Raw genomic sequence first — 12,096 nt, forward strand, 5'->3', positions numbered from 1 at the left:
CGTCATATCAGGTGACCACATATTTTCAGTACACAACTCACTATATTGCACAATGATCTGTTCAAATAGGATAAAGATATGGGATATAGGATAGAGATTTAATTTGACCTAAAAAAAAACATTCCCCGTGGTAATTTGTTTTTTAATGAAAGGATATGAGTGAACCAAAACCTTCATTGATATTCTTCTAAGAGGGTTGAAAGGGCTTAAGACATACAAGGCAGGAGTGGCGTTGAAGCGGAAGATGGCCTTCCCTCGGTTCAATACTATAAAGGTCTGTGAGAGAGAGAGAAAAGGAGAGAGACAGAGAGAGAGAGAGAGAGAGAGAGAGAGAGTTACAGAGACAGAGACAGAGACAGAGACAGAGACAGAGACAGAGACAGAGACAGAGACAGAGACAGAGACAGAGACAGAGACAGAGACAGAGACAGAGACAGACAGGGAGAAAGACACCCCATGAGACTGTAAACACATATTCCTGGTCAGTTAGGAGTGATGGAAATGAACTATTCACTAAACAAAAAAGAGCAACAACACAACACCAGCTTCTGGCGTTACTATAGCACATATTCTAGAAGCAGTGATACTCTGTGGTGTCGTGATATGTCTCCCCTGAAATTGTCAGAGGGGAGCCATATCAATCCTTGCTTTCCTGTCACCTTGGATACAAAGGCTCTGGATGGATGACAGTGTGCTTCATCACCTGTCCTACACAATAACAACTGAACTTGGATCTGACAACAGAGAAAGCCTGTGCTACGACAACTCTGGGTGTCACAGCATCACAGTGCCTGACACAGAGATCTCTCACAGCACACATGACTGGATAGACAGTAGTAGGCATCAGCATAAACCCTCTTCTCAAAATATTAGGCAGATCCAAAGTTGAGGGCTACTGTATCCAAAAACATAAGCTACTGTATCCGTTATGCAACATTACAGACAACTGTGTGTTACACATTAATGCATGTCTATGCTTTCCAAGACTGCCATAACCCTTCACAATCCTTCAAACACCTCTCCCTTGGTTTCAAAGCACAGCTCTTTGTGATGACCAATCCAACTCACTTTCTGGTTGCTGTAGAAGGTGTCCAGGTCCTCCAGTGGTGTGGACACCAATCCTTTGGGAATGTCCCCATATATGAGTGGCAGTGATTTTCCTGCCTCCAGGTCACTGCTGGGCTTGGGCCTGTTGTCGTCATCGTCGTTGGGCTTCCCCTTGGGTTTCTTGGCGTTCTCCTCAGCGATCCGCCTCTCGATGGCATCAAGGGACTCACGACAAAACAGGCGGAAACTCTCTGGTCCTGGCGGTACAAGCAGCTGTGCCATCTTTTCATCCTGCACCTTCAGAGTGAACGGCTAGCCTTCTTCATTAGAAAGGACTGGAGAAAAAAGAGGGAGAAACTCCAGTTAAAGGCAAGTATAGTAACTGGGCATCAACTACTGAGGCATGGATATCCTAAAAACTACATAAAACCTGCAAAATATTTCTGCTGAAGGACATTTGCAACCTGTATGAGTGCCGAACGCAGTGACTTGGACAATATTCTTCCGTTATAATCTTACACTCGAAATCACCCAATGTCACACGGATACTAGTAACTAGGAAAACAAAAATGCTTTCCATACCGCATCTCTTTGGCAGTCAACAATCAATATGAGATACTTCACAGTCTATTCTTCACACCTATCACTTTACTTAAAAAAAGAAAACAAGCCTATGAGTGGAGGGAGATCTGGCTGTGGATCCCACAGAGGAGAAGTAGCAGGCCATTATGAGTCTAGAGAGACCTGGACTCGCTCTTGAATCCACAGCAACTACATGGCGATAATGAAATCAGATTTGCCATATAATACAGGGGATTAAATTGAGGGATTTCGCATCACATGAGGCTTCTAGTTTAACCCATTACTCTCTGTTACAGAGCAAATCCTACCGACAACAGCTAGAAGGCATGGTTTCGTTCCAAGCCCAGAGTTTCCACTTCAAAAGGAGTAATGAAAATACAGGGAGAGGCTGATTTTCCAAATAGGTTCAGAGAGTAGTAAGATGATGCACAGGGACACTGCAATGGCAATATCGAGCATCCCTTTACTACAGCTCCCTCTGCATCTGTCCCATTGTGGAGAGGCCTCAGCTTTATGTCTATGTCATTGGCTTTATAGTGCAATAGTGTAATAAAATATGTCCATTGTTTGTCTTGACAGATCCAAGAAATCAATCCCTAACACATTGGTCAATGCTGGACTGGATTTAATTTAAATCACATCAATATGTCAACATAGTAAAATTTAGTGAAACGAAAATAGCTGTTGTAACCTCTGTTTGAGGTGTATTTGTGCTCTGCTATGGCATTAGGTCATATCACCCCATATTCATCATGAGAGTCGTGTTGCCTTGGGTTCTGGGTTGTAGGTTGTGAATATGAATGATTTGTTACATATAACAGAAAAGCAAATCCTGCCTAAGGCAGCATAAGACACTATAATATAAATACCTTATTAGCACAGCTGTGGTTGACTAGTTTGACTCTTTAGCCAGCTACACACAAATGCTAATTCATATTACCCTGAATTTGGAACGAACTAATAAGTGCATATGGTCAGCATTAGTACTCTATACTACTCACATCCTCTATTCACTTTAATGGCTAGTATCCACATCTAATTTTCCTTCATTAAATGGAAGAAGTCATTGAGAAATGGCTTTCCGGTAAGAGTTTATCTGTACAGAATTTGCCAGTTGTAGCTGTGTATCAAATTCAGCTACAGTAGCTTATCTAGAATTCCTCCTTAATGCATCTGGCACGTTCACTCCAAAGCCAAAGGCCTTTACAGTTGCCAAAAGTGCAAAAATACATAGTGAAAAAAATCTGACTACTCTATTCGGTACAGTACATCTTCCAAATGGGATAGGACCTACGTATGTTCACAACAGTTGAATATACAGTTTCACAACAGTTTCATCCATTCAGTGGACTATTCTTGTGCACATTATAAGGAGTCCAACATTAGGACATAGTCATGGCATGCACATTGCTTGTGGTCACAAGTCTGAGTGCATGCACTGAAATAGCAGAGCACATGCACAAGTAGAAACAGTTATGAAAAGAGTGCAATGAAGTGCTGACACCTGCATTCTGAATAATATAACAAATTATTCAGAATTTAATATTTTATATTGTTGGCTATAAAAATGGGTGACAAGTCTATGTAATATAGCCAATATTTTCTATTAGTTTAAAGTATTTTTATGTTAAGAGTTTTTAAACTTTTTAGAGTTTACCCATTGGGCACAGACATCAGTTGAATGTCTAGTTTTGAGTTGTCAATTAACATGACTTCAACGTGAGATCAACAAAAAGGTTAACCATGTAATTGGTTTTAGGTTCAAAGTTGGGTGAAAAAAAGACAAACATTCCTGAAATTCCTTTAAGTTGATGACTTTTTACAAATCCAATCAGTTTTCCACGTTGATTCAATGTCATCACATTGAATGTTTTGGTTGACATTATGTGGAAACGATATTGATTCAACTAGTTTTTGCCCAGTGGATACCTTGCTCGACAAACAAAAACCTGTAGTGGAACAGGTTGAGAGCTTCAAGTTCCTTGGTGTCCACATCACCAACAAACTATCATGGTCCAAACACACCAAGACAGTCGTGAAGAGGGCATGACAAAGCTTATTCCCCCTCAGGAGACTGAAAAGATTTGGCATGGGTCCTCAGATCCTCAAAAAGTTATACAGCTGCACCATCGAGAGCATCCTGACTGGTTGCATCAACGCCTGGTATGGCAACTGCTCGGCCTCCGACCGCAAGGCACTACAGAGGGTAGTGCGTACAGCCCAGTACATCACTGGGGCCAAGCTTCCGGCCATCCAGGACCTCTATACCAGGCGGTGTCAGAGGAAGGCCCTAAAAATTGTCAAAGACTCCAGCCACCCTAGTCATAGACTGTTCTCTCTGCTACCATACGGCAAGCGGTACCGGAGCGCCAAGTCTAGGTCCAAAGGGCTTCTTAACAGCTTCTACCCCCAAGCCATAAGACTCCTGAACAGCTAATCATGGCTACCCGGACTATTTGCATTGTCCCCCAAACCCTACTCTGTTTATTATCTATGCATAGTCACTTTAACTCGACCCATATGTACATATTACCTCAATTACCTTGCACATTGACTCTGTACCGGTACCCCCTGTATACAGCCTCCCTACTGTTTCTTTTACTGCTGCTCTTTAATTAATTGCTATTTTTATTATTTACTAATCAATTTTTTACTTAACACTTATTTTTATACATGTTTATATATATATATATTTTAAACTGCATTGTTGGTTAAGGGCTTGTAAGTAAGCATTTCACTGTAAGGTCTACACCTGTTGTATTCGGCGCATGTGGCAAATACATTTTGATTTTATTTGATGTAAATGTCTGTATGAATCATTCTATATTTTATCCGTGCACCACATTCCAACAGGTATATAAGTTAGAATGCGCCATGATGGAAAAAATACCTCCTTTAAGTTTTATCAAAGCTTAATCAATGCTTCAATGACATCTGGGAGCAATTCCCAGTTTCCAATGTAATCGATGAGGTGCCAGGTTTGAGTCATGCTATAATCCTGGTACTAACCTTTCTCTAGGCTCAGGGAGGCAGGTCTCTCCATTGAACCTATTACAAGATTTTTTGCCTTCAATTTATTTTAGATCGCTTCTACCAGAGAATACAGGTAAATGTATGGTCACAATCCAGCTGCAAGACAAAACCACTGGCAATATCATTCATCACAGTATCTCCATATAACACAGCATGTAAGATCATTATTCCTATAACCTTGGTACATCTAACTCAATGTGCATTAAGATAATAAACAGATAATGGACTAGATACAGGATGTCAACTAAAAGGAATTTAATTGTAGATTGCAGTTAGCTACTTTGATCAGTCAGATATGGCCGTAGGTGTGTGCCCAGACTGTATCCAGCGAAAACATGGTGACTGTTGGCAGCGGTTGAAAAATTCAAGTTGGGTAGGCTATGTTCTGTGTTAACTCCCTGAATCCATGTTTATTAACATACTGTAAATACTGATTAGTGATTAGACTTAATATGTGAGCCAAAATAAATACTGAAACGACTGGCCACCAAACATAGCATAAACAGATGACCACCATCATTCCTGTTCCCAAGGACTCTAAGACTTCATGCCACAATGACTACCGCTCTGTAGCACTCACATCTGTAATCATGAAGTGCTTTGAGAGGCTGGTTATGGCACACATCAACTCCATCATCCCAGACACCCTAGATCCACTCCACTTGGTGAGGGTAGGCAACATCACCTCCGCCACGCTGACCCTCAACACGGGGGCCATACAGGGGTGTGTACTTAGTCCCCTCCTGTACTACCCGTTCACCCGCGACTACATGGCCACGCACGACTCCAACACCATCATCAAGTTTGCTGACAACACGACGGTGATAGGCCTGATCACCGGCGATGATGAGGCAGCCTACAGGGAGGAGGTCAGAGACCTGGCATTGTGGTGCCAGGACAACAACCTCTCCCTCATGGTCAGTAAGACCAAGGAGCTGATCGTCGACTACAGGATAGCACCACCCTCGATCGCATGGCGCTACAGAGGGTGGTGCAGACAGCCCAGTACATCACTGGTGCCGAGCTCCCTGCCATCCAGCACCTCTAAATCAGGCAGTGTGAAAGGAAGGCCCGGAAAATCGTTAAAGACTCCAGCCATCCAAGCCATAGACTGTCCTCTTTGCTTCCGCATGGCAAGCAGTACCGGTGCATCAAGTCTGACACCAACAGGCTCCTGAACAGCTTCTATCCCCAAGCCATAAGACTGCTAAATAGCTAACTAAATGGCTACACAGACTACACAGACTATCTGAGTTGACCTTATATACTCATGCACACTGACACTCCAACACACACACACAAACACTTACTCCATCATTGCTCACACACACATAATATGCACATACATTTATACTGACTCTACACACACGCACACCCACTCACATACAATCATCATATACACTGCTGCTACTCTCTTTATCATATTTCCTGATGCCTAGTCACCTTACCCCTATACATGTCTACAGTCAGGTCCATAACTATTTTGACATTGACCAAGTTATTATTTTTTAGCTGTCTACCTCAGCATATTGAATAAGAGCTTAAAGTGCAGACTTTCAGCTTTAATTTGAAGTAATCTACATCCAAATTGGGTGAACGGTGTAGGAATTACAGCACTTTTTATATTGTCCAAAAGTAATTGGACAATTGGCTGCTCAGCTGTTCCATGGCCAGGTGTGTGTTATTCCCTCATTAGTTAATTTACAAGTAAGCAGATAAAAGGTCTAGAGTTGATTTCAAGTGTGGCATTTGCATTTGGAATCTGTTGCTGTTAACCCTCAATATGAATATAATAATAATAATATGCCATTTAGCAGATGCTTTTATCCAAAGTGACTTACAGTCATGTGTGCATACATTTTTACGTATGGGTGGTCCCGGAGATCGAACCCTCTACCCTGGCATTACAAGCGCCATGCTCTACCAATTGAGCTACAGAAGTCCAAAGAGCTGTCACTGCCAGTGAAGCAAGCCATCATTAGGCTGAAAAATCTAAACAAACCCATCAGAGAGATAGCAAAAACATTAGGTGTGGCCAAATCAACTATTTGGTACATTCTTAAAAAGAAAGAAGCACTGGTGAGCTCAGGAACACCAAAAGGCCAGAAAGACAACGGAAAACAACTGTGGTGGATGACAGAATAATTATTTCCCTGGTGAAGAAAAACCCCTTCACAACAGTTGGCCAGATCAAGAACACCCTCCAGGAGGTAGGCATATCTGTGTCAAAGTCAACAATCAAGAGATGACTTCCCCAGAGTAAATACAGAGGGTTTACCACAAGATGTAAACCATTGGTAGGACTCAAAAACAGGAAGACCAGATTAGAGTTTGCCAAAAAAACATCTAAAAATGCCTGTACAGTTCAGGAACAACATCCTATGGACAGATGAGACAAAGATCAACTTGTATGATACCACATTTGTTTTCTCTATCTTTCACCATGCAGATTAGCCCTGTCCTGTTCATCAACAAAAGTGAGGAGGGGCCTTGACCTCAGTGGCCTTCCCTTTCCATGTTTCACTAATTCAAACAGGTTCTCCACTTTCACATGGAGTTGACAGAAAGCCCATGGTAAGTTACTGGTCTCAATCAATCAATCAAATTCAATCAATCAAATTGTATTTATAAAGCCCTTTTTACATCAGCAGATGTCACAAAGTGCTATACAGAAACCCAGCCTAAAACCCCAAACAGCAAGCAATGCATATGTAGAAGCACGGTGGCTAGGAAAAACTTCCTAGAAAGGCTGAAACCTAGGAAAAAACCTAGAGAGGAACCAGGCTCTGGGGGGTGGCCAGTCCCCTTCTGGCTGTGCCGAGTGGAGATTATAACAGCACATGGCCATTAAGGCCAGATTTTTCTCCAAGAAGTTCAAATGTTCATAGATGACCAGCAGGGTCAAATAATAATCACAGTGGTTGTAGAGGTTGCAACAGGTCAGTACATCAGGAGTAAATGTCACTTGGCTTTTCATAGCCAGGCATTTAGAGGTTGAAATAGCAGGTGCGGTAGAGAGAGAGTTGAAAAGAGCAGGTCTGGGACAAGGTAGCACGTCCGGTGAACAGGTCAGAGTTCCATAGCCGCATGCAGAAGAGTGGAAACTGGAGCAGCAGCACGACCAGGTGGACTGGGAACAGCGAGGAGTCATCAGGCCAGGTAGTCCTGAGGCATGGTCCTAGGGCTCAGGTCCTCCGGGATGGGAGGGAGAGAGGGAGAGAGAGAATTAGAGAGAACATACTTAAATTCACACAGGCACCGGATAAGACAGGAGAGTAACACCAGATATAACAGACTGACCCTAGCCCCCCGGCACATAGACTATTGCAGCATAGATAGCTTTTTTAGCCTAAATGCTGGTATGTTTCTGCTCTCTTGCCAACTCATTATGGAATTGTCATGGCAAACATGTTGACAAGGAGTTAGAAAGAGAGCATTAATAGACTGGCACTCAGGCTAAAGCGTTTTAGTCTTGTTACCTGAAAAATTAACTATGAACTCAGGCACAATGAAAAGACTCCAGGGAGGAAAGTAGACACGATACAGCATAGGTTATTTAAAACATAATTGCCATGCATCAGCAGACGTTTTAGTAGCTTGTTATTTAGGCAAAATCATTTAGGCATTTCAGCGCCTCTGCATATTGCCTACTGTAGCCGACCATAAATCACATTGAAAGTCCAATTTGAGTTGCTTAGTCTGTTATCAAAATAAATAATCACAAATCAGTCTAACAGAGCAACTAAGGCTACTTGCTCTCCCTCTCTTTCGTGGACAACCATCCTGACTGGTTGCATCACCGCCTGGTATGGCAACTGCTTGGCCTCTGACCGCAAGGCACTACAGAGGGTAGTGCGTACGGCCCAGTACATCACTGGGGCAAAGCTCCCTGCCATCCAGGACCTCTATACCAGGCGGTGTCAGAGGAAGGCCCTCAAAATTGTCAAAGACTCCAGCCACCCTAGTCATAGACTGTTCTCTCTGCTACCGCACGGCAAGCGGTACCGGAGTGCCAAGTCTAGGTCCAAAAGACTTCTCAACAGCTTCTACCCCCAAGCCATAAGACTCCTGAACAGCTAATCATGGCTACCCGGACTATTTGCACTGCCCCCCCACCCCATCCTTTTTATGCTGCTGCTACTCTGTTAAGTATTTATGCATAGTCACTTTAACTCTACCCACATGTACATATTACCTCAACTACCTCAACTAGCCGGTGCCCCCGCACACTGACTCTGCAACGGTACCCCCCTGTATATATAGCCTCCCTACTGTCACTTTATTTTACTGTATATATAGCCTCCCTACTGTCACTTTATTTTACTTCTGCTCTTTTTTTCTCAACACTTTTTTTGTTGTTGTTTTATTCTTACTTTTTTTGTTTAAAATAAATGCACTGTTGGTTAAGGGCTGTAAGTAAGCATTTCACTGTAATGTCTGCACCTGTTGTATTCGGCGCATGTGACCAATAAAATTTGATTTGATTTGATTTGGACGGTTACTGTTGATTGAGGATTCGACCGGGTAGGCCTACTTTTTGCGAATGTGCTGCTGTCCATGGTGCTGAAAGGTTAACCGTACTGGGCTAAGCGCAGAAATGCCAGTGGGTCTATCAGAAATGGCTGACATACTCCCTCCAGAGTGGCTGCTCGTTGTGTGAATAGCAATGATTTATCCTCCAGTACTTCACAATAGATATCGCCAAGAGGGAGAGATCTAAAGGTCATGGCATTACCCACATAAGAGTCTACAAAATTATGTACGCTAACTAACTATTCAAATCATACTCGCCTTAGGGCGTATATCACTTATCCTACTGTAAATTATGTTCAATTTCATGACAAAATATGCATGTTGATCTGGGTTACTCATGCAGGCAAATATATGATATGATTATGGAAAGTTGAGATAAGAGTTTAAATTAATAAACGCACTAGGTTTTGCCTACTACTACAACGAAATGGTACACAAGCAACGTTATATATCAGCTCTCAACAGCAAGCAACACTAAGTTATTGAGGTAAACTAGCTTACATATATGTTATCTTAACCAATCAAACAAATTAGTATTGAGAATTTATGACCAAAATCGTATTTAAACCAGCAGCCAATGAATAACACATTTATGACATTTGTTTGACTATTACCATAATCTTGGCATGCAGCTAGCTGACTGACTACTTCTGTATGTTATACATTTCTGCGTCTCGTCCATAAGAAGGTCCACCCTGATAGGCGTGCTGAGGGGAGGTAAATAAATATAAATATGTCGACACAACAGAAAAGGAGAAAGGTGCGTGCACACATAAAAAAATGAATGACTTGATTAGGCTAATATTTTGAATATGAATATGAATATGACCGCATGCGATGATACAGGAGGGAATCAAACAGGTTACCTTATCAATGATAGATATTCAGTACGAAGTGGGTTCAGCTGCTGTCGCCATATTGGAGGCTTCAATTATTTCCATGGAGAAGGCTCTCTCATAACAAAATATCTGCCATACCCAGCGAGTCTGGTAGAACCAACATCCTCAAGCCGCCCTTCCCATTCACATACACGAAAGTATGCTATAGCCAAGCTCCCACAACCACTGCTTGCATCACGCCTCACGCCTCGATTTTTCTGAAAAAGATGGGCTAAGTTGTCGAATGATTGGAGAAGTGTGACACATTTAGCGCGTCGGCGACACTATAAATAATGTAGACCTATACATTATGATGAGCTCGAACATGATTTATAGCCTATAAATATATGTATATTGATGAGTTTTGACAGGCCTGTGTCGCAGATAAATACATAAAAACATGTTTTGCTAGTGGGATAAAGTCAAATCATTTCTTGACTGATATATATTCAATTCTCATAGTCTTTATTTGGCAATAATCATATTACAGCCTATCTAGTCCCAGGTGATGAAGTGTTGGCTACAGTAGGCTATTTGTCTGGCTGTTCCAACGTCGGTATCTTTATTGCCACTCTGTTGACATGAATCTAACAGGTTGGAATACACTATTGGTTTTTCAGCTGAAACAATACTGTAGCAGCAGAGGGGACACTATTATGATCACAGTGATCAATAACATTCGATTCATATATCCGCTCTGACAAGGTTAAACAAGGCTACAGTAGGGCACAGTACAATTTGTGTTGAACTATATTTTCTATGGGAGATCAGACATGCCGAAAGAACAATGTTGTCAGAGGTTATATGTCACGCCTGATCCAGGGTTTGATCCATTGACATTATAAGAATAAGGTTTGATCACACAAATATCTTAACTAGCAGGATCATAGTATTATCTGCTAAAGAGCTTATTTCACACAACAAGAATAATTCCCTTTAAAACCTAAGCCACAGTTGTTTTTTTAAATGAATAAAATACAGATCTGTAAAATCTGGTAATCCCCTGTCAAAATGACAAGATGCACATAGTACGGATTAGTCTAAACTCCATTATTTGAGTATATAAGAAGGCCAATCATAATTATTTAAATAGGACAGCTATAGTTTACACATCATGGGATTTTATGTTACCAATAACTGATCATTATTGTTTCAGGGCCCTCCAGGCATCTTCTTTCCCCTTATTTTTCCATCAGCCTTGTGATGCATCACTTTTGGAAAACAGGGACAGCTCCCACTCTGTTTTCACCTGAGAAATTAAAGATGGTAGAAATACATGTTTTTGAGAGATGTATTTAAATTACGCAGCTATCATTTCCCAGCTTTGGGCAGCCCTATGGCACAAATTCCCATCCCCTTCACTTACCATTCGTTTTTCATCCAAGGCAGGTAAAGCATCCGACAATAATCGCTAGGCGCGCCTTGATGTTGCTTTCACCCGAGCAAGGTGATTGAAGGACACACGTGTATACTTGACTAAGTCAAAAGGGTTTTCTTCTTTTGATTTAGTATTTCCCAGAGATGGACAAAAAAATCACAGGAGAGCGTGATTAACTTGTTGCCACAGTCGTCTTGTTCAGAGCATTCTGTTGCGCTTCCGGTTGTTACCGGGTACCAATGACGGCAGAGAGTCAGGGTTGTGTGCGTGATCAGAAATAATGTATGTCTGTGGTCGTGGATGTCGGGAAGAGATAATGACAGCCTACAGTTTAGCATCACTGAAATGGAGATGACATGTTGGCCTACCTGCTGTAACACATTGAAGAACATTCAAAAAGTGTCAGTCATCTCAGGAGGTTAGTGAAGTATGGAGGTAGTTTCGGATACACACAATGGGTGACTTTGGTAGTACGTTGTCAGAGTGTGTTTTTCTCATTATGATAAAGTTTAAGGCTTCACTACACATTGTCACTATAATGTGTGCATTGTCACTACAAAGTGTGCATCAATTTAAAAAAGATACCTTGTAGTACTAGAGACAGTTTCATATCATATTAGTATAAAATACCAGCTTTCTGTGTGA

At 41.7% G+C, this 12,096-nt stretch overlaps 1 protein-coding gene across 1 annotated transcript in view; it reads right to left on the reverse strand.

The window, feature by feature from the left end:
* The window catches only part of LOC121552124 (sodium channel protein type 2 subunit alpha), a 39,454-nt gene extending 27,771 nt beyond the window's left edge, over positions 1–11,683 (reverse strand). The window contains exons 1-3 of the mRNA XM_045210354.1: positions 11,440–11,683; positions 1,069–1,382; positions 158–276 (exon numbers count right to left, since the gene is read on the reverse strand). Of these exons, the coding sequence (XP_045066289.1) occupies positions 158–276; positions 1,069–1,329 (380 nt within the window). The 5' untranslated portion in view covers positions 1,330–1,382; positions 11,440–11,683. The remainder of the gene's footprint in view (positions 1–157; positions 277–1,068; positions 1,383–11,439) is intronic.
* Between the last annotated feature and the right edge of the window lie 413 nt (positions 11,684–12,096).

The sequence above is a fragment of the Coregonus clupeaformis genome, chromosome 4 (genome assembly GCF_020615455.1).
Source record: "Coregonus clupeaformis isolate EN_2021a chromosome 4, ASM2061545v1, whole genome shotgun sequence".
NCBI lineage: Eukaryota > Metazoa > Chordata > Actinopteri > Salmoniformes > Salmonidae > Coregonus > Coregonus clupeaformis.